Source organism: Amblyomma mixtum, chromosome 8, assembly GCF_055824585.1.
Source record: "Amblyomma mixtum isolate Tamu chromosome 8, ASM5582458v1, whole genome shotgun sequence".
Lineage (NCBI taxonomy): Eukaryota > Metazoa > Arthropoda > Arachnida > Ixodida > Ixodidae > Amblyomma > Amblyomma mixtum.
The window spans coordinates 26,554,867-26,580,145 of NC_143019.1; the positions used below are offsets into that span (position 1 = coordinate 26,554,867).

At 48.3% G+C, this 25,279-nt stretch overlaps 3 protein-coding genes across 3 annotated transcripts in view; 2 read left to right on the forward strand and 1 right to left on the reverse strand.

Annotated features, from left to right (window-relative positions):
* LOC149331790 (neprilysin-1-like) overlaps positions 1–18,995 on the forward strand; it is a 78,367-nt gene extending 59,372 nt beyond the window's left edge. Inside the window, exons 12-15 of the mRNA XM_089555754.1 lie at positions 2,823–3,020; positions 7,999–8,228; positions 13,525–13,668; positions 18,645–18,995. Of these exons, the coding sequence (XP_089411880.1) occupies positions 2,823–3,020; positions 7,999–8,228; positions 13,525–13,668; positions 18,645–18,995 (923 nt within the window). The remainder of the gene's footprint in view (positions 1–2,822; positions 3,021–7,998; positions 8,229–13,524; positions 13,669–18,644) is intronic.
* LOC149331785 (uncharacterized) overlaps positions 1–25,279 on the forward strand; it is a 297,794-nt gene that overhangs the window by 199,202 nt on the left and 73,313 nt on the right. The window lies entirely within an intron of this gene.
* LOC149331788 (neprilysin-1-like) overlaps positions 1–25,279 on the reverse strand; it is a 189,526-nt gene that overhangs the window by 145,530 nt on the left and 18,717 nt on the right. The gene's annotated exons all lie outside the window — the stretch shown is intronic.

The window sequence follows — 25,279 nt, forward strand, 5'->3', positions numbered from 1 at the left end:
AAACCACTCGTTTCACGGCATTAAAATTCTCGTAGTGTCGGATAATTTAAAATTTGCTCTTTGTGTTGGGGCTGTAATGGAATATTCGGGTGACCATAAATTCATTTGGAGCGGGACCGTGAAATACTGGCTAAGTGAGCAATTAATCTATGAGCCGTGCGCCAAAAATGAAAAAAAAAACTTATCAGTTGACTGTGAAGTGATGTTCTTATCCAGCATACAGAACGTGTATACGGGATGTCCTGCGTACACGTTATGTATAGAGGATAACACCAGGATAATATGATAAATTTCTTCAGTCGATCGCTTCAGTTACTCTCTTGTTTTTGAAGGAAATCTGCTGGGTATAAAAAGTGGTTCAACTGTGCTGAACCGAGTTTTAACGTCGCGAAAGCAGAACGCAAAGATCTGGTTTACGTACCCCATACCCTGACGACACAACTGTAAATTGAATCACTTGAAACCACGGGATTATCACGTGGCTTCATATTGCCGTCTACCGGCAACTTGAAAGGTCGAAGCTTAAGGCCAAGGTGAAAGGTCAAGTGGTGCAGCACCTAGGTGGACCACACACGGTAAGGGAAATGTGCAACTATTACTTACCTAAATATGGTTTCAAGGTCATTTGGAGGCTCACTGTGAAATGTGAGTCGTTTGACAAAGTTCAAGGTCAAAGGTTGTCCATTAAGTGGACCCCATGTGGTTACGTACATATGCATAGGAAGACTAGCCATGCTTTATCTGAAGTTTTTTTTTCAAGGTCATTCGGAGGCTCACTGCGAACTACGTCGTAGCTATAGTAGTGTATGTAGCTTTCGCTACAAAAAAGCCTCATGACCATGCCTTAGCGAGCATGGATGTGATTAATCCCGCTTCAAGTCCAGCGGTCTTATGTTGCAAAGGTGATATAGTAATGCCAAGGACGCAGGCACTGGCAGCTACTTGAGGTCAACAGCAAAGCCTTAGTCGGATCCCTCCGGGCAACAGCAATTTGGCTGCAACATTTAAGGAGCAGGCCCGATGCTGAGTACGTTGCGCTCTGGTTTTCGTTTCTCACCTTTACGCAAAAAACATTGCTACAGACGAAAATGTGACTGACGTGAATTTGCAGCTAGTCTCCAGGAGTGTTGTTATGGAACTTGCCCTATTATTGTTGAAACTGGACAGAGGTTGGCTCAAAATAAGAATGTTTATCAGGTGGTCGTACGATAGCATTGCTTTTCAAGGTGCTTGAGCGGATAGGTCACGTAGGCATGCGTTAATTTTTTTGGGGGAGTTTCATTCGTTATTTTATTGATTGAGACGCAGTGTTTTCAATGTTGAAAATCAGCTAGTCGGTGTCCAACCATATACCCAAACAGCCCAGATAATCAGCGCACTACTGGACATTGGTGGTATTACTCTGGTTCTTTTAAACGACCAGCTTTTGCCAATACATTTTCAATACTGGGCCGATTAGCTGTGTTGCTTTATGCACAGCGAATGCACCTAGCGCTTGAGCGAAGTCAAGCTTAGTTCAAAAATTGTGCATTCCGCCTGAGTCAGTTCTCAGGGTTTGATGATAACTAACAGTAGTACAAAGCGGTGCTCTATTTTGTATATTAGAGCCTGGGTTCTAAGTTTGCCATTAGCCCCCAAACCCAATCTTATTTTTTATGACAGTGAGGAAGTTTTGACTTCAGTATGGGTCACTGGGACTGTTAAGACAGCTTCAGGTGCATATTCCACCCAGCTTCCAAGAGAATTTTATTGGACCCCATGGTTACACGATAAGGGACCACAGTCCCTCAAAAAATACAAGAGTACAGTTCGCGACTAGTGTCGCTCGATTACGGAAAAGCGATCACTCAAGACACGACGGCGACTGCTGTCGCCCTGCAAACAAAAGTCATTCACTGCACGTAATAATGTCCACAGTGTCCATAATGTCCGGATGCCGCGGCGGAAGCACGCTCCCTAACTAAATAAGAAACGCGCAACAACACCGCGCACTGCACACACTCAATAAGGCAGGAGCCGTACGGTCACGCGGCCCCTGTCGACGGCGATGAAGCGAGTGCTCCAACGCCGAAGGAACTCTTCCTCGGGGAGCATCACTCGGTCCAGGCACGCCTGTTGGAAGAGGCGCGCCCGAACCCGCTGGAAAAGGGGGAACATGGCTCGCTGCGGTCGGCCCTGTAGAGACGCGACGCCACGCTGGCGCCACAACACAAAAGCGCCCACACAAAGGAGCAGGCGCACAAAAATGCCGCGCGGCCTAGTGCGCGCGTCGAGAGTTACAGCTTAACGTTTCCCTTATATTTGAGAGTGTCAGCTCTAATGTTCGCATTCCACAAGGCCGCGCTAGTATGAAACAAAAGGTCATTGGAGTGGGACCAGTGGCCGGTACCACTGGTACACAGATTGTGGGCCACCTAATTGGCGCAGAATGTTCGAAGTAGTATCAAGCGATTCACCCCGTAACGGATCAGAAGATTACTAGAAGAATCTAACTGTAGCTCATCATGCATATTCGCATCGACAAATTTTTGGTTCACCAAACCGCGAGTTGAAATTTCAGACGTTCATTACGGCCAAACTAATTGACGCAGGACATTCGAAGTGGTGTCAAACGATATATCTTCTAGCGCTGTATACGTTGGCATCGGAAAGTGGATATCTTGATATAACAAAAAGTTTGTACCGGATATAGCGAAGCTGGCTAATGACACAATATTAGTTAGATATTGCTAACGCTCGATACTCTTACGCTGCCTCAGCGTTTTTCTGTGTGACGCTTACCGCATGCTCTGTCGTTGTTTTACCTACCTGCTCTACCTCAGACCTGACGCCCACCGCGTTGGCTGCCGTCAGTCGGCTGGCAGCGGATTTGAAGCGAACCCTTCTGGAGAAGCTCAACGAAACCGAGTGGATCCAAGGACCCTTGTGGTGCATGATGTATGAGAAGGCCCTGAAGCTGCGGTTTATAGTGGCTTACCCGGAAGCGGTCAGCACGGAGTCGCTAATTGAAGACTTCTACCGTGAGTATCCAGCGGCCTGTCTGGTCCTGTCGTCTGGTCACGTGACGCTTTGACTGTATCCCTTAAACCCGCATTGTACTCTTCCCATGCTCAGTAATTTTTCTGCTCATTGTCAACATTTTCAGGTGATGAAGAGTTCCGCTGAGGGAATCGATTAATAGGACAACCAGCTTGCTTAGACATTGTCTCCATGCCGCCGCGGTGGCTCAGTGGTTAGGGTGCTCGGCTGCTGACCCGAAAGACGCGGGCTCGATCCCGGCCGTGGCGGTTGAATTTCTTTGGAGGAGAAATTCTAGAGGCCGTGTACTGTGCGATGTAAGTGCACGTTAAAGAACCCCAGGTGGTCGAAATTTCCGGAGCCTTCCACTACGGCGTCTCTCATAGCCTTAGTCGCTTTGGGACATTAAACCCCATAAACCAACCAACCAGACATTGTCTCCACCCCGTCTTCCCCCTTTCAAAGAAAAAATTATAGCATGTCCTTCATCACAATGCCTAGCCCTTCAACCAGGCATAATAGGTCAAGCGTTAGGATTGAAGGCTAGGCGTTAAGAGTGAAAAGTGCTACCGCAGCTAGCAGGCCGAATACGGCGATTGACCCACAGTTGCAAAGATATTCATGCAAACACGCGCAGAAGTGGCAAGTGAAGCTGGGACTTTTCTGAAATATAAGGCTATCGCATTCCACATTGAAGATAACCTAAGCGCCCCTGTGGTTCGCTTCCATCACATTCTCAACTTTTACCTGCTTCTCACAAATCATTGCTGACATTCTTCATCGAAGTCGTGATCAGTTTAAGCCAAAACATTTTACCTCACACTTTGACGACAAGGAATATATACGACTAAGTCCCGATAAGGAAATGAGCAACTATCAGAGAGACCTTCATGGCCTACGCGTTGAAGAGCGACTGCCAGATTAATGCGGCGTGGTATAAGAAATTGCGACAATCTGGCTGCTACATCGCCACGGCCCGTTTGCGCGTCTCCCGCGAACTAACCTTAATTGTTGGAATGGCATTGTCTCTGTCAAAATACCGATACAGAAAGCAAAAGACGTTTCATCACTGGCCTTAGCTGGGCGTTAGGGTCGTTTCTGAAGCCGAGTACTGAGAACTCGTTTTGATTCCCAGTCTGCGTGATAATCACATGACAGGGGCGGAGCAATTGCTCTCACTAGTAGATGGGCAGGCTGGCCTTAGGAGAAACCGAGAGCACCCAATAGGTGATCGCCAATGAATGTGCTATCATTGGCTTCAACGGTTGGTGGGTGCTAAAAAACATTGGTGTGGTTTAGCTCTGATTAAAGCTGGTTGGTTGCGAAAGCCTCTCCTCCTCCTCTTTTCCTCCGCTTTTCAAGGCGTTCGGCCTGTTGCTCTTCGGTTTCCTTGGCATGTCTTTGTCTCCTAGCTTCATTCCGTATAGCACGGCTGGACTCGCATTATTAACTTGAAGTGGCGTGCTTACCTGCTTCTGATTCTCGTCGTTTTCGCAAACGTTTTTCTCGTTGTTCCTCTGTTTCCGGGGCACGTTGTTTCCTCTTGGCTTCATTCCGTTTAACTCGTCTAGTCCCAGCTTCTGAACTCGATACAGCTCGTTTAGCTGCTTCGGCTTCTCGTCGTTTTTCTCGACGTTCTTCTCGTTGTTCTTCCGTTTCTTGGGCACGTTGTAACCTCTTTCTTTCTTTCTTTCTTTCTTTCTTTCTTTCTTTCTTTCTTTCTTTCTTTCTTTCTTTCTTTCTTTCTTTCTTTCTTTCTTTCTTTCTTTCTTTCTTTCTTTCTTTCTTTCTAGCTTGCTTGGCTGTCGCTTAGAGTTAAACTATTCAGAAGCAGTAGACCAACTAGATTCAGATATGGACTCTTCGTTGGTGACTTCCACGGCGAGACTCCTCGAGGAGCGCGGCACGACCGGCTGCTCCTGGCTGCGGTGGAGAGAGTAAGCTGGCGTCACGCGTCACCATAGCAACAGAGAGGCTGACGTCACACCATCTGTTGGGCGCAGCGAGGAGCAGGGGGGTCCACGGACCACGCGACGAGCGGTTAGACCTGGCGTAGTATTGTTTTCGCAATAAAACTCATCAGGCTAGTTTGCTGCTGGCGTACAGAGCGTGTCAATTGTGAATCTGTCCAACGACTCTTGCTGCGTAAAGATGATAGGCATCGCAGTGCTTTTTAAGGCGAAAGCCTTTAATTACTCATCGTTGTCGTCAGAAGGTTGTCAGCAGAAGCTTGTCACTGGCAGAGGTGTCACGCTTTTGACGGGTGTCCACCGAGATGTTGAGACAGTTGCTGCGTAATTTTCTGGCCTCAAATACAATTTTCAGTTTCTTCATTACGGTCCCTCTTTCTCTTTTTTCTTTCACTTCCCTTTCCTCCCTTCCTGTACGTTGCGGTCCGAGGGTCCACCGAGATGACAGAGAATTACTGCGTCATTTCCTTTCCTCAAAAAGCGTTGCGTTCAAAGGGCAAGGCATCGCGCCGAATGGGTGGTGGCGCTCCGTAGACTCCCTGGCAGCGCTACAACACGCTGTCGCGTTCTGCTCCTAAAGACGAGGCTTAAGCGTCATTAATTAGCAGTTGATTAGTATTTAGTCATTAATAAATAATTGGTCAATAATTAGATATTGGTAATTGTTTAGTAATTAGTTATTAAATACGTGTGACGTCATCTAGTTGCGACTTCACCAGTGCCACAGAGGCAGTCAAAGTTATTCGGAAAACGCTTTCGCTCATCGAAGGCATCAGGCATGCAATGTATGCTGACGATATAACAGTCTGGACAAACACGCGCTGTCTCGGAGAGAAGGAAGAAAGGCTACAGCAAGCGGCCTCTTGTGTAGAGCAATACCTCGCAGAAAGAGGACTCTCATGCTCGACCGAGAAATCGGAACTGCTGAGAGTCTGGAGAGGCAAGCAAAACCGGACCGTCCCAACCAACGAGGACCTAAAACTCAACGTCTACATAGAAGGGACGCCCATACCCGAAAAGACAACAATAAGAATTTTGGGCATGTGGTTTCAATCCAACCAGCGCAGTACTCACACTTTTACCCTACTGAAAGCAACAACGCTACAAGTCGCGCGCATGATCACCCGCATCACCAACAGGCGACATGGCATGCGTGAAGAAGACACACTAAAACTAGTCAGAAGCCTAGTAGTTAGTCGAATCACGTACAGCCTACCCTACCAGTGCCTCAACAAAAATGAAATACAACAAGCGGATGCCCTGCTACGCAAAGCGTATAAGACAGCGCTCCGACTACCACGCAACACGTCTACAGAAAAACTCATGGCCCTGGGATTACACAACACCTTTGAGGAGCTACGAGAGGCGCAGCTTGAGTCGCAAAAACTCAGGTTGTTGCAAACAACGACAGGAAGAGCGCTCCTGCAGAGGCTCGGATACCGCGAGCAGATGCGAGAAATGTCGAGGACGGCAACAATCCCCGACGAGCTTCGCAAGACCCTCAAGGTAGCGCCAATACCAAAAAACATGGATCCCAACCTCCATCGAGGCAGAAGAGAAGCGAGGGCCGAATTCATCGAGAAAACATACGCTCCTCAAGCCACGACCGTGTATACAGACGCGTCTTGGAGAGGAGGAGATACCAAAATCGCTGTAGCGGCGGTGGTCGATTCGTCTTTACGCGAAATGACCAGCGCGTCTCTCCGAGGCTGCACAGCTGCAGAGTCCGAGGAAGTAGCCGTTGCTCTAGCGTTGGCGGAGGGCTATAGAACCGGGCGGTCACTAACAATACTTACGGACTCTCAAACAGCCTGCCGAAATTACATGAATGGCAGTATAGGTCGTCACGCGCTCCGTATACTCCTCGCAGCGAGTGACAGAATTAAATACCGGGAAGAACAAAACGACAAGATCCGACACAAAATTGTGTGGGTACCGGGGCACACGGGGGTGGCAGGGAACCGAGAGGCCGACAGGATAGCTCGAGGATACATTACTTTCCGAGCTTCCGACGAGACCGCGGAACTCGCGCCAGCACCCAGGGAATACTCGGCCATACTACAAAACTATAGAGGCAGAAGAATGCGATATCCCCCACCGCACAAATCTCTCAGCAGAGAGGAAGCTGTCACTTGGAGACAATTACAAACAGGCTCTTTCCCAAACCTACATATACTAAACAAAATGCACCCTACGATATACACGAACAAATGTCCCTGGTGCGACGAAAAACCTACACTACACCACATCACATGGGCCTGCCAAAACATAGACGTGGTCCCCAAAATACAAAACCCGAGTGCGGAGCAGTGGGAGACTCTGCTGTCCAGCGACCGTTGCGAAGACCAACAAGGTCTGGTACAGCGAGCTCAACGGGCGGCAGTGGCCAGCGGAGCCCTGGACTGAGGGCAACCGACCACTGATTAGAGGCGGACGACTTCGACAGAGAAGGCTCCTGGGGGTAGAACCAAGACGTCTCTGAAGATGCCGCCAAACCGCAGGAAAAACCATTAGTGTAAATAAAGTTTTCCCTTCCTTCCTTCCTTCGCTTCTACGCAGTTTAGGCAGTTAAAGTGCCTAGGAATTTTTTTCTTTTGTGTCTCTGGTTCTCACCTTCGGGCAGCAGCCAATTATGACGATGTGCAGCCCGCTCCACCTTCAAAGGAAGCACTTTTAATTCTGTGTAAGTCATCTCCTACAGATGCAGCTGAGAAATGACATGTTACGTTTGCATATTTTTCATAATGCCGCAAGAAGCGTGTCTTAAGATGTTCGGCTGAAGCCTGCTGTGATAGCACGACAGTCAGCGAATCCATTTGTTTGGATATGTGTACAAGTAGTGCAGACGTAATTGGTTTGTGCTGATATGCAGCCAGTTATCTTTAACTAACCGGGAACAATCTCTCCAGTCTTACAATATTCTTGTTTTACTAGTTTAAAGAGAAAATATACATTATTAAGCTTATCTTCCAAGTGATAAACGGCAATTTCATGGTCCACCGGGGTGCAGTGGACGTGCCGGACATTGGCGGGAATTTCACGGCTCCTTATCTGGCCGCACGGCGCATCACGACGATGGACGCATTTAGGAGAGATTCCAACGTAAGCTTCGACACAGCCTACGTGAACGCTCACTTCAATCCACGCCGCCAAAGCGTCCTTATCATGGCCGGCCTCCTACAGCCGCCAGTGTTCATCCCAGGTGCTCCGGCCGCATTCAACTACGGAGCTCTTGGACAGGTACGTTCGTTCATGCACTTGATGTCTCTGGCATACGGATCTGGAGGACATTACACATCCCCAGAGGGTCACGAGAAAACTGAATAATGAAAAAAAAATTGGCACTGACTTAGCTGTGGTTAAGCCTGGATATACAAGCGAAAAAGTTCAGTTAGGCTTGGTTTGATGTCATGGCTGTCGCAGTTCGCTCACAATGCACTGGGAGCACTACGATAACGGTTGAGGCCTTCGGCCGTCCACACACTGCCTGTACGGAGGAGGAGGAGGAGACGCGCGTGTAGTGAATACGGGGCTGTCTCAGAAGGTTGCTTTAGAGACATGTACTGTGGTGTCCATTCCTTTCGCTTGTACACCAAGATATGAGAGAGAGGCATTTGCTTTCCTTAAAGATTTGATTTCATTTTCTTAAGGCCCTTACGGCGCGGTTCGAGTATCCGCCGAGATATGAGAGAGAGAGAGAGAGACAGCCGTCGTTTCCTGTCCTTAAAACCAATTTTCATTTTCCTTCTCGTACGGCGCGGTTCGGGTGTCCACCGAGATATGTGTGTTTCTGGGCGCACTGTTTATCTTTCATTTTTTTTTTAATTCTGATATTTTAGTTTTCATATTTCTTTTTTTATTCTCGTTTCTGTGCTTATTTTTATTATCTTTTTTTCTTATGGAGTCGGCGGCCACCTGCGCTGCGTGTGACGTCGCTCGGTGTTGCGCATGCGCACATGTGTCAAATCTGGCCTCCGGCTCACGCGAAGCGCGGCGTTGACGAGCCTAGTGAAGCTTTTCGCTTGAAAACTGAAATCAACTTTTCATCCACCCTCCTAACACTACCTCTCCCTCCAGACACCTCACCAGCGGCTGCCGAGGAAGAGAGAGAGAGAAAAACATTATTTGAAGAGGAATTCGGGGCACGCCCGAAGGTCCCCGCACGACCCCACTGCACTCAAGTGTTTATGTTCCTAAGGTCCATAACACTGGCAGCCCGGTCGGTGGTGATGGCCTGCACGGCCGGGTCCTCCGAGCGCAGCAGGGTCTCCCAGTCCTCCAAAGTCTTGAGGTTCTCTAGGTCCCGCGGGGAAGGGTCCGCCGGGCAGAGGGAAAGGATGTGGAGGGAAGAAGCGAAGGGTTCTGGGCATAGGGCACATGCCGGAGTGGGGAAGGAGGGATGATAGTGGGCTAGAGTAAGGGGTGAGGGGAGAGAGTGTGTCTGTAGTCTGCGCCAGACTGTTGCTTGTTTGTTATCTAGGGAGGAGTGGGGCGGGGGGTAGAGCTGGCGTGAGGCTCTGTAGGCTTGCGTCAGCTCGCTGAATGTGTGCATGCGCTCCTTCGTGAATCGCCGATCCGGGGCCACCTGAGCCCGGTTTAAAGAACCTCGGGCTAAAAGGTTGGCGGCCTCGTTTCCGGGATTCCCGGAGTGCGCGGGCACCCATATCAGCTCCACTTGGCGGGGCGGGGGTGCATCGGGCAAGTTCAGTATGCTAAAACAAGGGACATGGACGCGGCCTTGAGCAAAATTTACAATCGCAGTTTAAGAGTCACTTAAAATATACCGGGCTTCCGTGCGGGTGATAGCAAATGCAATGGCGGCTCGAAGCTGCAGAGGAAGCCGCCATTGCATTTGCTATCACCCGCACGGAAGCCCGGTATATTTTAAGTGACTCTTAAACTGCGATTGTAAATTTTGCTCGAGGCTGAGTCCATGTCCCTGCTTTTGGCATACTGGACTCGCCCGATGCACCCCCACCCCGCCAAGTGGAGCTGATATGGGTGCCTGCGCACTCCGTGAATCCCGGAAACGAGGACTCCAGCCTTTTATGCGTAGCATATTGCAATCACTCAGTTCAGCCCTTGGGCGCGGCCGGGCAGCCACCAAACCACGTGACGTGCCGCCACGTCACGTGGTGACGTCACCAAACCACGTGTTAAAAAAGAGAAAAAAAAGAAGAAAAAAAATAAAAAGGGGCAAAAGAAAAAAAGAAAAAAAAGGACGGCTGAGCATGGTGGCGGTTGCCACCGCCCCGTTTTAAAGGGGGCGCTCCTATCCATCCATCCATCCATGCATACGTCACGGAGGAAAAGCTGCTGAGAAAATCGAGTGCCGCCGAGCAATACTTCGCGCAAAAAGACCGCGCAATATGCAACGCATTCTTGGCTTAACCAAGCTAAGCCTGGGCATATTTTTTTTAGCCCGAGGTTCTTTAAACCGGGCTCAGGTGGCCTTGGTTCCGGTATTCACGAAGGAGCGCATTCACTCACTCAGCGAGCTGACGCAGGCGTACAGAGCCTCATGCCAGATCTACCCGCCGTTCCACCTTTCCCTAGATAACAAACACGCAATACTGTGGCGCAGACTACACACACACTCTCCCCTTACCCTTTACCCTATTCCGCTATCACCCGTCCTTCCCGACTCCTGCTTGAACTACAATGAAGGCGTATAACTGCCCTCTTGGAGCTAAGTGACTCTTAAGCTAATGGTGTCTTCGGCTGACACGCACGGCCTCCGTGCCAGTGCGCCGGAAGTGACGTCAAATACTACACGAGTGGCATGTCTCCTTGCACATCAGCCGAACGTGCGAAACACTCGCAGAGTGCCGTTGTTCTTTCTGCCGTCTGTTAACCGAGGCCTCCGAGACCCGCGTAATCTCAGAGGCTATTCCTACGAGCGACCGACGCCAACGAGCGCAGTTTGTAAATTAGCAACAGCCTCCTCAGAACAGTGCAGGACCGCGCTTGTAACAGGCGTTGATATAATCGGCGGGAAACGCGGGATCCACGAGCCTGCTAGTCAGATACTGGGATTAATTATGGGGGCGCAGGTTTGTAAGACCCCACAACATGGCGTTTATGCTCGCCGGTTTCGATGCATACGCCTTTAGAGCTTCAGCTAGAGTAACTTCCGAAAATGTCAGCGGGTGATTCTTAATCCACTATGCGCCCCATATATTGTCGCTTTATTGATATCCTTTAACCTGCGCATACGTTGGCAAAAAGTAGGATGTTATAAAGTGCAGGCATGCCGGATGACACCACATATGCCGTTCACTGCAAGAGCTAAGGCAGAACTTGCAAGACTAAAAATATTGACAAACCTTTAATTTTCTCATAATGGAGGGCACACGGCTCGCCGGCCGGTGGCTGCGTGATTGCAGCGTGAATAAATGTATTGCAGCTGCTATAATATTTAACGTTTCTTTAAAATGTGCCCACTTGTTATGCTGCCTCAACCAACGAGCGTGAAAAGCGTCGTCTGCTAGGGCGCGCTGCACGACGGGATTGCACCGCGCTCCACCGTCGGTCTCCACGGTGGCGCGGTGGCGCGCACGCGTGTCGTGCTCGTCCCACCCGAATGTACGGCACTGCACGAGTGGCATCCAGCCGAACGTGGGGCACCGCACGAGTGCGTAGAAAACTCCACGAGTGTCGTCAGCCGAAGACACCATGAGTGACGGTAGTGCAGGTGTGTGCTGCATGCGTTGGCATTGACAACGTTGTGCCAGAAACGCGGCGCTGAAGCCATAGGCCGACGGCGTTCGTTGTGTTCATTGGCGTTGGCGTTGTCAGCGTTTTACGCTCCGATCATATTAAGGAAAGGAAGGCGAGGGCGCGCGCGGCGAGGCACGCCAGCTGTGCGTAGTGACGACACTTGCTCCTCGCGCATGCGCAGCACGGCTCTCCAGGAGCCACGCGAAACGGGTCAACCTCGGCCAGTGTAGCTCACGCTACAAAAGGCTTCCTGAAGAGTACAGACAAGCCGGAAAACCATAGGGGTTGGTTATCTGCCTCCAGCCCTTGGCAGCTGTCAGTTTGTTTTCACTTTCTCAGGGTGAAATTGTACTTGCATCATTGCTCAGACGGATCAGACGTTAGACGTGGGATGTTCCCGCTCATCAACAGCTTGAATTGAAAGAGTCGCGGTGCTGCGCATAACTTTTGGCGGTAGCACTGTGCAAAGAGGAAAGGACGGCTGTCTTTAGCGATTGCACAGCATTGTTCTTTGCTCGTATGGAACACATCGCCGTGAAATCCATGCGCTTGGCCAGGCAGTGTCTTCACTGTGTCAGCATATTGGTAGAGTCAACAAGCCCGAAGTCAAACGTCATATGCTTTTATTGCGAAAGCAATACTACTTGCACTTTCCAGGGTGGCCACCATCGTGCCGCGGCGGTGACCACCATATTGACCTTCATTTGACCTTGCTTGCATTAGTTGGATTAGATTGGATTACATTGGATTACATTACATTGGACTGGACTGTATTGGACTGGACTGGATTGGATTGAATTAAATTAGATTAGATTACATTGTATTGGATTGGATTGCATTGCATTGCATTGGATTGGATTGATTGCATTGCATTTGATTGGATTTGATTTGATTGGATTGGATTGGATTGCATTGCATTGCATTGCATTGAATTGAATTGCATTGCATTGCATTGCATTGGAATGGAATGGAATGGATTGGATTGGATTGGATTGTATAACCGATGCATCACCACAAGTCTAACCACAAGCACCACCACCAGCTACACTACCAGCTGTACCCTGGCGTAGGTACGGATATTGCTTTCTCCATTACCGGACTTAACCAAGCTAAGCCACAGCAAAATTTTTTCATCTGAGAGTTGGAAAATTATGTTCAAGTTGTACGGAATGTAAATGGTATGAGGGACGGATTTCGTGAAGACGAGTGATATAGTGGCACACCAGCGGCTCCTCAAAGCACGAAGGCGTCCATTCTGGTTGCTATAAGTCTTCCGTGGCACGTGTAAGAGGGTGGAAGTGTGTGTATCACTGCAGGGCAATGACAACCACACGTAAGTTCCAAGAAGGTTCCCGCCTTCGCTAAGGGTAACCAGGCTGCCATTAAAACTTCTCAGAAAGCCTCTGGTTCACATCAAACAAGATATCAACGCGGCTGACGAAGACTGACGACTGCAGTGTAGACACTTCAACGCCAATCCAATTTCTCAACTGTCACAGCAGACTAGTTGCTCTTGTCAAAGACATCTTCCTTTGAAAAGCACTACTTGTGCCATGTTACCGGCACTTTTCAGGGTGTTAAGAATTGCCACCCTAAGAAGGGGCACCCTAAAACCGAATCTTTGAGTTTAACATTGCATCTCGGATACATGCGCCTCAGCTGTATCTTGACGAGACTGAACGCGGCAGTGGCAATCCGTGCTATAATATGTGGCCATTTGTACATTCTACCAGCCGTCTTATCAAAGGTAAAACCTTGTTTCTTTTCGTTGTAGGAAAAATCCTTTCACTGTATGTGCTCTCTTCAATGCTCGCAGGTCGCCGGCCATGAACTTATGCACGCCTTTGACGTTGGAGGCATCACTAGGAGCGCCTGGGTAAAACGGGTCAGCTTCGAGAACACCCCGACGAAGCAGCTGTACACATCGAAAGTGCTGTGCCTTCGATCGTCTTACAAGCATGTACGTGACCATCCCAGATGTCAATGTCTTCAGGGGGAAAGCCAAATCAGTTTGACATTAAAGAAGCACACCATGAAAATTGCTTCTCAGCCAAACAACATGTTGAATAATTTGGTTGGAATTTGACATTCTTTCAAGAGCGGGAAAGGATATGGAAAAAATTACTGGCTAAACTGGGCTACAGTTGAGTTAAAGCAGTTGGCGAGCGCTCTCATGTTAATTCTTTTTTCACAAAGGCCTCCTTTTTGTTCCATTTTTTGTTTATCTTTTTCTCCTCCCTGGTCCTGTTAGCTTTGGTTGACATGAATTAGTTTGGATGGGTTCGGAGCGGTTACAAAAAAATTGCAGTGGCTTAGCTCTGCTATGCCAGGATCTACGTAGCGTGAGGTGAGGGCGAGGTGTCCACATCTCAGTGGACACCTGGACCAGAGGAAAGGCGCATGACTGCCTTCTTCGAAGAGTGGACACCTCAACCGTGTTTTAAGGAAGCTAAGTGGCAGTAGTGACAGGTGTGCGCTGCATGCTTTGGCAATGACAACGTTGTGCCATAAGCCGTCGACGTTCGTTGTGTTCATTGGAGTTGACGTTGACAACGTTTTACACTCCGATGATTTTGAGGAAAGGAAGTGCGGATAGTGGCTCCCTGGGTCAGTGGACGCCTGAATCGTGCTTGTAGGTAAACGTAAGGTGATGAGAGAGAGATGTGGGCTTCAGGCATTGACAAGGCTTTGCCAGAAACGCGGCGCTGAAGTCATAGGCGGTCGGCGTTCATTGTTAGTTGGTTGGTTTATGCTGTTTAACGTCCCAAAGCGGCTCTGGCTATAAGAGACGCCGTAGTGAAGGACCTCTGACCTTTTAACTCTCCTCTGTCTGCACGTGGCAGCGGTGGTGGCTCGGATCGAGCCAGTAGGCAGGCCCGTGCAATTTCCTTTTCATCCTTCTCTCAGTCAGAACAACAACAACAGCTCCGGAAATTTCGACCACCTGGTGTTCTTTAACGTGCACTGACATCGCAGAGTACACGGGCCTCTAGAATTTCGCCTCCATTGTAAATTCTACCACCGCGGCCGGGATCGAACCTGCGTCTTTCGGGTCAGCAGACGAGCGCCATAACCAAAGAGCAATTGTGTTGAGTGGAGTTGGCGTTGTAAACGTCTTACACTCCAATCATTTTGAGGAAAAGGCGAGCGCGCGCGGCGAGTCACGCCAGCTGTGTGAGGTGACGTCACTTGCTCCTCGCGAATGCGCAGCACGGCTCTCGAGGAGCCACGCAAAACTGTTCAACCTCGACCCGTGTAGCTCATGCTACAAAATCTACAACAATCATCGGTCACTCGACGACTGAAGGCGGGCTCCCAATAACCACTCCCTCCGTAATAGTAGGATAAAGACAATACTGAGGCGAAAAACAAAAATTGTGGAAACATCACTGTCGCAGTAACTGTCCGACACACACTCCTCGGCATGCGCAGCTGGGCCCTCCGGGGCTCCGCGAAATCGCTCACACCTACACGCTACGAAAAAACCGGCCCAGGAGGGAGAAAAGGGAACTTAAGTCCTCAAAGCGCCCCGTTAGTCCCTAAATTTGCACACGGTACTCTTCTTGCCACAAATGCGCGCCGTGCGCAAACTCAACGGACTAACTGCCGAAAAAGATAAGAACGGGGGGGGGGGGGGGGGGGGGCGAATCGCAGCATAGCAGCACGCGAAAATCGCGCGAGAAGACCTCGACTGCAATAGTACTCGATTTTTGACGCGCAGGACGTCGTCTGAAGGCAGTGAGAGCACTGTCGCTGCCGGTGACGAAACGGATAGACTCTTTTGCGTGAGAAAAAGGCTTCGTGCAACCGAAACGGCTGGCAGCTGTGCAATCGCATAAACAAATACTACGAGCTTCTGTACGTGTCGAATGTTGGTTGTAAAGGTTAGGGCTGAGCAAGTACACGCAGTTTCATATCATTGCCATTTGTTTACTAGCTTATGGGATGCTGTGTGAGTATCGGCGACACTTAGCGAAACGGTGAGTGGCAAGCAGTCAATTCCCTGTCACCTCTGCCCGCGAGTAACAAAAAACGAGGTGAACCATGGCCTTCTATATTGTTATTCTAACAGGATGTCATGTGCAGCTGCCAATTGCCTGAAATAAGTACACCATTTAGCCAAAAAAAAACGAAAAGAACTGTTGTGGTTGTGAAGTGCTGGTCGTAATGTACACACAGTGCATCATTTCATTTTTGGCCAAAATGCGATTTAGACCGCTGTGCGTGCGCATTAAAGCTTAACGCAGCTTGTTGCAAAAGCATGACAGCAAAATCGCAATACTGTGCTCTAAACAGCATTACCTTTGACAACAATTCGTGTGGTAAAGACAGGCAATATGAGAGTTTCGTCCTACCTCGGACGTGGTGGCCCAGTCATTTCCGTGCGCTGCTCCTAATCCTAAGGTTGTCGGTTCGAATCGTGGTGTTTTCATGTGTGTATATTTCTGTTTCCATTATCGTTGTTGTCTGTGTGGAGCTCTGTTGGAAACTATCCCTCTCTAAATTACGCTGGGAATCGCGCGTCGTTTACATTTTTTCATTAAACGTCTGCTCCCGGGGACGAAATCTCGCACCGCCTTCTAAGCGGACCAACAGTTAGACCCTTTGCAGGTAGTCCCAGAAAGGACGAATTCCAGTGGCACGTCAGTTAGTCCCCAAAAAGACTAACCTCTCGCCCCCTGTTAGTCCCCTTTTCCTAAGAGTGTAGCTAGTGTTGCTTCCGCAAGAAAAGAGCATTGGCTACTGGCATGCGGAAGTAATTCCGCTATTGCGATAACTTTCTTAGCACCAAGTAGATCGGACCACCATCGCGGCGTGCGGAATTCATTGCACTGCAGTCGAGGCAACTTATATGAAACATGAAGATCACCCGGATGCCGTTTCTGATATTTAAAGTTCGTATTAAGTGGACTTCTCATAATACAACTTCAAATGCGCCCCGCCGCGGTGGCTCAGTGGTTACGGCGCTCGGCTGCTGACCCAAAAGACGCTGGTTCAATCCCGGCCGCGGCGGCTGAATTTCGATGGAGGCGAAATTCTAGAGGCCCGTGTTCTTTGCGATTTCAGTGCACGTTAAAGAACCCCAGGTGGTCGAAATTTCCGGAGCCCTTCACTACGGCGTCCCTCATAGCCTTAGTTGCTTTGGGACGTTAACCACAATAAACCAAACAACTTAAAATGCTAAATCACTCCAAAGTGGCGCTTATTTTTCTTATAAGTTCCTATGCACATGTGCTTTCCGAGCTCTTCAGAGCAGCGTTATGCTCCTTGCCAAGGTCCTCGCTGACGAAAAGGTGCTCTAAGACTCGATGTAATGAATCGCTGTTCAAGCGTTCACACCAACTGGTAGCTACTTGGCTTTGTTTCTTAGGTACAGCGTTTTAAAGGGGCGGGCAATATGGGGACGGAGCTCCGGGCGGACAGGAATGTTTTTGTATTGTGACCATTGAAAGTAGTGTATAGTCGTTGCCTATAGCTTTCAAGGTGGTAATGGGAGCTTGGCAAGTGATACGTGCGTCAGACAACATGGTTGTGCCTGATTTAAAAAAAAGTGTATGAATAAGCCAGTCGTCAGTAACACTGTCGGTGAGTCGACGGGTCCAAAGGTTAAGGTCACTCCGATTCCTCCACACTTCCATTAGCAGCACGTCCGGTGGAAACATAGTTCGAGGTTTGACTTGCAAGGCGAACAAAGTCTAGAACACATGAAAGCCTTGAGGCGACTTACAAATGAATGAAACAGGTTACGATGCTATGGTGCAAATCAGAAAGGTGCTGCCTCACATTTACACGGTCGCGCGTTCAGTTATTGACGAGAGATGATTTGTTACTTTATTTGAAGTCGAAGCGACATGCTTGTGTCAGAGTTTGTAACGACTGGTGTGTTCAGCCACCTGACAAAAGGAGTTGTTTTCAAAAACTTAGTTACCATTTACTTCATGTTGTGTGTTGTTATGGTTTACGTTGTCTTAAAACCGTCTTTCGGTGTAAAGTTAAAAGATTTGAGTTGTTATTAGCTGGCGAGACTAATTTCTTCATTTGTCAGTCTCTTAAGTCAGTCATTCAGTCGTTGTTATTAATGGCACGTGATATCGGCTCTAAAGTCTCCAGCCCGGGTGAAAACCGATTTAGGTGTAGAGTTAGTTCTTGGGCTAGTTGGTATACTTGATTTAAACTTATAGTTTTAGGGAGCACGCAAGAGCCCTAAGGAATGGGGAAGGTGCTAACCTTGTCGAGCACGGCGCTACTTGCAAGGATTGTACACCGGTGTTTTCGGGAGTGAAGATTCTGAGCAGAAGCAAATCAAAAACTACCCGTGAAACGATAGAGGCATATTATATTCAGAGAGCAGGGTCAGAATGTGTCAGCGATACTTCAGTTCTTTTGTATGCTGCAGAAAAGATGTTCCTTTCAAAGTTTTTGCCATAAAGATATGAAACGAGTTTTTTTTTCTTGTTTACCTTGCACGTTGTGCGCCTGCGCTGGTATGAGTGTACTTAAGCTGTGTGTGCGTCCCGAAAGAAACAGTTCACAGTCAGCGCTGTGTTCATCCTTTTTTCCTTCCTGCTTCTTTTCTTTGGCCTTGTGCCGGTGCGCTGAAAAACTTGAGTTTAAATCGATTTTGGTTTGTAGAGTTTGGGAGTATCGATCTCAAATAAAACTTTGTTCTCATAATTTCACAGGTGAACAGTTGGAAGCATCTTGTGCTTTTGCTGATTCATCGATCAATATTGGCTCTATACTAGGTTCAGGAAAAGTGCGAGTCTTCCTGTTTGTCTGCTTTGAGCACCAATGCATTTGGTCACTGCACTAATGCTTCGGATAAACAGCGCCAGTCGTTGCTTTCTTCCTTGAAATAACGACCATAAGGACGTTTCACGCTGGGAGATGTGCTCTTCGCCGTCAATGAATGCAGGATTTATTCTCAATGCGCAGGCTGAATCTGAATCAAGGGCTAGAACTCTGGACACGACGATCGACTCGGAAGGGTTCGTCGACTTCGTGGGCATCCAGCTAGCTTACGCCGCCTATCGGAGTCTTCCGGCAGCCGATCGTAGGGAGATCTTGCCAGACGCCAACCTCACGGCCGAGCAGATTTTCTTTGTTTCGCACTGCCTTAAGTGGTGCTCCACACTTCCAGGAACACGGCGTTCGCCAGGTGACCGATACTGGCACAGCCGGTCACGCTGCATCGTGCCCTTGAGAAACATGCCCCAGTTCGCCGAGGCATTCTCTTGCAAACGGGGTGACCCTATGAATCCCGTTAAGAAGTGCAGCTTCTGGTAAAAGTCGCGAGACTGCAATGAACTCTGCTCTGGCTCGGACTATTTGCTTTCAATTGTTACGTAAACATGTCCCTACTGAAAAAAGTTTTATGAGGCAATAAACTCATACAGTTTATCATACAAATGTCATAGAGTTCTCATACAAATCACATAAAATTATCATTCAAATGTCATTCATTTCTGTGAAATCATACAGTCATCATTGAGATATCATAGAATATCATACGAATTGCATAGATTGTATGATATTCTATGGTATCTCTATGATGACTGTATGATTTCACAGAAATGAATGACATTTGAATGATAATTTTATGTGATTTGTATGATAAGTCTATGACATTTGTATGATAAACTGTATGAGTTTATTGCCTCATAAAACTTTTTTCAGTAGGGTTGGGATGCAGTTTTTATCACTACAGTAAATACTTTGAATATATTGAGTGCAAGCTTAATTCCTTTATTTTTTTCGGAGGGTAATTTGCTTTACTAAATATAATGCTTGCATTATGGTTTTATCATTAGTGCTCGTATTACATTATGTTTTATTAATTATAAGGTCATTCTCCAGTTTGCCGGTCTCTCACTGGGAGTTTGTGTATCATATTCTTCATCAACTTCCATTCCGGCGGAGTGAACACATCAGCTTCGCTGGCCACTTAGAGTAGTACGCCCTTGACACCGCCGAACATCCCGCCGAACATTGGCATTCGCAGTAAGGAAGTAGCCCCAAGTGCCCTCAGTAAATTATTCATGCGAAAGCCTTTAATGCCTCATGCTGTCGTCCGCCCGGTAACAAAGCGTGTCACACGCGTTTAACTCGGGAACTAAAAAAGATAAAAGAAAACCAATGGATGCTTCAGTTATAGGAGGAAAAAATGAACCTAGAAGCCAAGTTTGATGACTGTAGATCAATTAATTACTTATAGGCCAGAATGTCGAAATTGCGTCGAAATAGCGCGGACGTCGATATAGCCACGGGAACGGCGTGACGTCACATCCACTGGAAGTCGGGACGGCATAGTGAATATTGCCGCAGACTGGTCGAAAAAACGTCGGAATTGTGTCAAATTAGATAGAAAAATGTGTAATTAAGCGTAATTAACACGTAAGAACCCCGAACAATGTATAATTTGGGTGTCGATATAGCCACGAGAGCGGTGTGGCGTCACATCCGACGGAAGTTGTCACGGCATAGGGAAAATTGTCACAGAATGGTCGGAAGAACGTCAGATTTGTTTCAAATTAGATGGAAAAATGTGTAATTAAGCGCAATTACCACTTCTGATCCCTGAAATATGTATAATTTTGGTATCGATAGAGCCATGGGAACGGTGTGACGTCACATCCACCGGAAGTCGTCACTGCATAGCGTCCTCGGCTTTCGCCTCTCAACACTTTAGTTGCCAAAGTGTCTTCGCAATTTTCTTGCCCGCGTTTCACTTGACGGCGATAATATCTTCATTTCTTCTTCGCTCCCTGTGTGTCCTTCCTTCCCTAGTTATTTCATATCTCTTCAATATGCAAGAAGCCCAGGGAGCATGAAGGATCCGTCTTGTGCCTGAATTTATAGGAATAGAACCAGGGACATTTCCGGTTTCAAGGGGACACTAAAGAATATGGTCTTACTAAGAAAGGCGGATGCATTCTTTTCTTTGAAATTTGCCTATAAAAGTTTGTTTCCGCGGGGAAATGTGGCTGCGTCGCTGACAAAACTGCAAATGAAGGTCCCGAAGCCTTTATCCATTTAAAACGCCAGCAAAAAATGAACTGCCACGGCGTCATATCTATGACGTCTTTGCAGTCCGACCATTCAGATGTGCCACTTGGCAAGCGCTGGTTGAGTATAGATATGGATGTGGGTGCTGCAAAATAAACGTTGTGAGTGGCGCTGTGTGCCGTTCTCTTGTCTTGTGTGTGTGTGTGTGGTTTTGGCACCTTAACCTTGCAATTAATTACCAACTAGCCCAGCCAGAAGTTCTCTTAGGGAGTAAACCGACAACCGAATGTCAAAGAGCAGTGGTCACGGCGGCAAGACGCAAGTACGGGCCACCTCCATTCCCCATTGTTTCATTGGGGCTCTCGGCTGCATCCTGTGCATTCGCATCTCATCTGAACACACGCGTGTTGTCGGAATAGGCCCAGGGAGTAAGAAACGAACTACGTGGAGTATATATCGAGGGCAGCCGCAGACTGCCGGGCAAACTGCTGATCTCGCTAAACACGGAAAAATCTGCAACGAGGACACCAGCGTGTGGCCCTCGGTATTTAATTTAACATCACATTTGCGTGAAACACGATACACGCGCATTTGTCATCAAACGGCGCAATATGCAGCCGATTCATCATCATCATCATCAGCAGCAGCCTGGCTGCACCCACTGTACGGCAAAGACCTCTTCCATGTCTCTTCAATTAACCCTGTCCTCTGCCAGCTGTGGCCACCGTATCCCTGCGAACTTCTTAATCTCATCCGCCCACCTGACTTTCTGCCGCCGTGCTACGCGTGTTTATTGACTAACTACTCAGTATAAAACAGTGCAGAAAACCCAAGTGATTGCAGTGCGGTGGTAGTTGGGATTTATACTTTCGAGAATTCCTCCCTTCGCGTTGAAAGCGGGAGCCAATGAGGGTACGTTGCGCCGGACAGTAGTCTACCGACTGCCGGGAATAGCTGTCGGTGTCGGCAGGGGATGCATGCCTGAAATTGAGGAACGTGCATTACATGGTTGAAAGTTTTCCTCGCGGAAGGCACTGCTTTGAGTGCCGACGCCGTACGTACTGCGTGCTTGATGACCCGCGCTGCGAAACCTATGAGCCAGAATAGAGGAGATGGTGTGCGCGAATGCGCGTGTTTGTATGAAAGTGCACTAAAAATTAAAAAAACAAGCACTTCGCAATCTCGTAACGCCCGCAGCCTGCAAAAAGAAACCAGTTCGACGGCTGAAGTAAGAACCAAATTGCTTCACCGGCACACACAGCGCGAGTGCCGTTCATAGCTTGCGCTTCTGAACTACCTGCATACAATGGCTACACGCACCGTTAGTTGACAGGATGCGAGGGGAATGATTAATTTAAAGCGAAAGCCTTTCTCATGCTCGTGGTGTCCGTCCATGGTCGCGGTGTCCGTCCGTGCGCTGGAATCGTGCCAACTGTGGCCTCTACTCCGCGCAGCGGCGCAACCTCCTCCCCTCCTTAGCAACCGGCGCACCGGTGGGGGCCGCAGCTGTGCATAGCAACCGTGACGTCACACAGCAGCGGTAGAACGAGCACGCGCGCGTCGGCGGTGGCCGCTGCAATGCCGCTCCTTCGCCACACGTCTCGTTGCAGTCGAGTGAGTGAGACGCATGGCTTCGAAGGGGTCCAGTGATTCCGCTCCAAGCGGTTCGGGGAAGCGGCAGTTGGTTGACTACAAGGCTTTCTCCAAGCACACTATAGAATTTCCAAAGTGTGTTCGGTAATTTTTTGTGTTGGGGACTACCCTCTCTTTCCGTTGTGTGTTTTACTCTGTTCTGATTACGAGACATGGCATTGATGGCTGTGGTCGCGGCGCTATTTTCCTCGTATTTCGACGACAACTGCAAATCGAGAGGGCAAAATCTATGTCCTACATTTTTTGGAGAAAAATTTTCACTACACAAATATTATAAGGTACTGTTATGGATATACTAACGGTAATGGTTCATTCTTGCGATCTGTAGCAGAAACTTTGTTTTTAAGTTTTTCCGTCACTGGCATCGAGAAGTTAAGATTAGCTTATAAAGCGAATAGGGAACGTTCATGATAGCAAAAACGTTAATAGCAAAAAAAATCGAAGCCTGCTAATAGAAGATATACGGGTATATTATGGTGAAATATTACAATATATACAAAAGTAATGTTCATAAACTCTTTCCCATTGACACTGTCCTTGTACAAAATTATTGTTCTCCCGTAAAGATCACAAATATGTCACTCGACGCCGCTGTAGGAATTTTGCAGTGGTGATACCATGCGTCCCTCTCACTGACAGGGGCGACAGTACGTTGACCATGCCACAAACGCCCCTAAAAATCGCAAATGACTACTCAAAAACGTTCTTTGTCTTGGTTAACGGAAGGTCTTACGTGTTTTGCAATAAAAAAGGAAAGGGTAAAGAAAATTCCAGCAAAAATTAATGAGCGAAAAAAAGACGTGTCAGCGAAGTAGTATGCAATGAAGACCCTGTGCCGCTGAAGGTTCCCTTTAACGTTAACGCGCCATACCCTTAAGGTGGAGCTTATGTGTCTCCAGACTTCTGTTTCTGCGAAAACATTAAGGTTTATCAACGCAAGTAGCCCATTTATGCGCATAAAGTAATTGCTAACTGTGTTCTTGAATACCTGCCCAAGCTGCACACGGAAAGTGTACGAATGATAAGGATGCGCCCGCCAATTGTAATGTAGGTGATTGGTCGCCGAGCGAGAGAACATGTCTTAAAGTAACAGGTGTTGCGAATAGTCTCTCAGGAAACAAAGCCGCTGATGTGACTTCAATCGTCGAGGCTGGGTTCTCAACTAGCCAGCGCGAAACGAATACTCTTCGCCAGAAACCCGATTCTCTAAGTACGTTCTCAGGATTGTTCTCCATTGTTAGCAACAAATGTTCACACTGGACTGCGATCCGCTGCTGTTCATGGAGGATATTTCGGATTACTGGAGATTGCTAGAAACGCATGAGGGAAGCAGCCGGTTTTAGGGGGCGCCACTGCCGATCTTGTACTTAATTTTATATAGGGTTCTACAGCAGCAGCCACCCAGCCAAAGGGGCCTGTATAAGCTGGGTTGGTTGGTTTATGGGGTTTAACGTCCCAAAGCGACTAAGGCTATGAGAGACGCCGTAGTGGAGGGCTCCGGAAATTTCGACCACCTGGGGTTCTTTAACGTGCACTGACATCGCACAGTACACGGGCCTCGAATTTCTCCTCCAAAGAAATTCAACCGCCGCGGCCGGGATCGAACCCGCGTCTTTCGGGCCAGCAGCCGAGCACCATAGCCACTGAGCCACCGCGGCGGCTGCCGCTGGCGCACTAGGCATCTTCAAGGTGCAGCTATATGCAAGAGGGCACGGAGGCGAAGCACCACTACGTACCTAGTGGGTCCTGAGATGGGAACGCTGCCATGAAGAATCCGGCGACTACAAGGCAGACGCAAAGGGCTAAAAAGAACTAACGATGAACGCAATCTGCCACCAACAATAATTCTGTCTGAAAAGAAAGAACCTTTACAAAGAAAGGTTTTTGAGGCGGAAGCTTCACCTCGAGACCTCGGGCTTCAATTGCGGACCATGCAAATTTTACCTCCAGCTGAGTTAGAGGTCAAACCATGAAAAAGAGAAAAGGTAAAGGAATCAATATCTACGACTGGGAGTCGAACCCGTGGCTGCACGAATAGATCTCCTTTAAGGGCCGCTCAGCGAGACCAATAGGCTATCGCCGCAGCCAACACGCCTCTCGTCAGACTGAACCACTCTCTCGCGCTCTGGAATGGAGAGCATCGTCTTCGTCACCTTCCATCTTCTCCGTCCCGCGGCACTGCCTGCTCACCGTCGTCTCCTGCGTAGCACAAATCCGTGCTTTCGCTCAGATTCCAGTGTAGTATTCTCTGTAGATTTTTTACCTAAAGTGAGAGTTCACTGCGTCACTTGCGTCAGAATATTAATTTCAGATATATCCCAAAATGAAGGGGTTGGGTAGGAAAGCTGTATGTTAGGATTTCCTGCGACTCTATGAAGCTTTGAGATTGCCAGGTCAACAGATGGCGCTGGTGTAAGCGCGGAGCTAGCGGCTACTTTAGCCACAGGCGAGGACCACAGCAAAAGAAGCAAAGCGCACAGTCTGGCATCGTCACCGCCATCTGTCAGTTTTGATATACATGCCTGGTGTCTCTTGTGCGCATCCGCCTTCTATCGACATTAATTCCACTGCCGGTTGATCTCGCGATTCTTGCGCCACACAGCGCGTTAAACATGTGAACACAACTTAGATTTGAGAGTGGAGCTGACTATAGCACGCAACTGAACTATAGTGGCAGCTGTAAGTGGACGCGCGTGAAGTTTAGAAAGGTAAGAGGGAGGCCAAAGAAAACCATGGGGTCTGCGATCAGTTCGGGTACTTTACTTAGTACCGTGTTTTACCTATGCTAGAATTTGGCAGGCCAGACATGCAAGTACATTCGCACGACACTTGTACAGATGAAGGAAACAGATTACAAAAATTATGACCATAACTTTCCCTAAACTAACGCATCCTCATGCTCAGCCTTCATA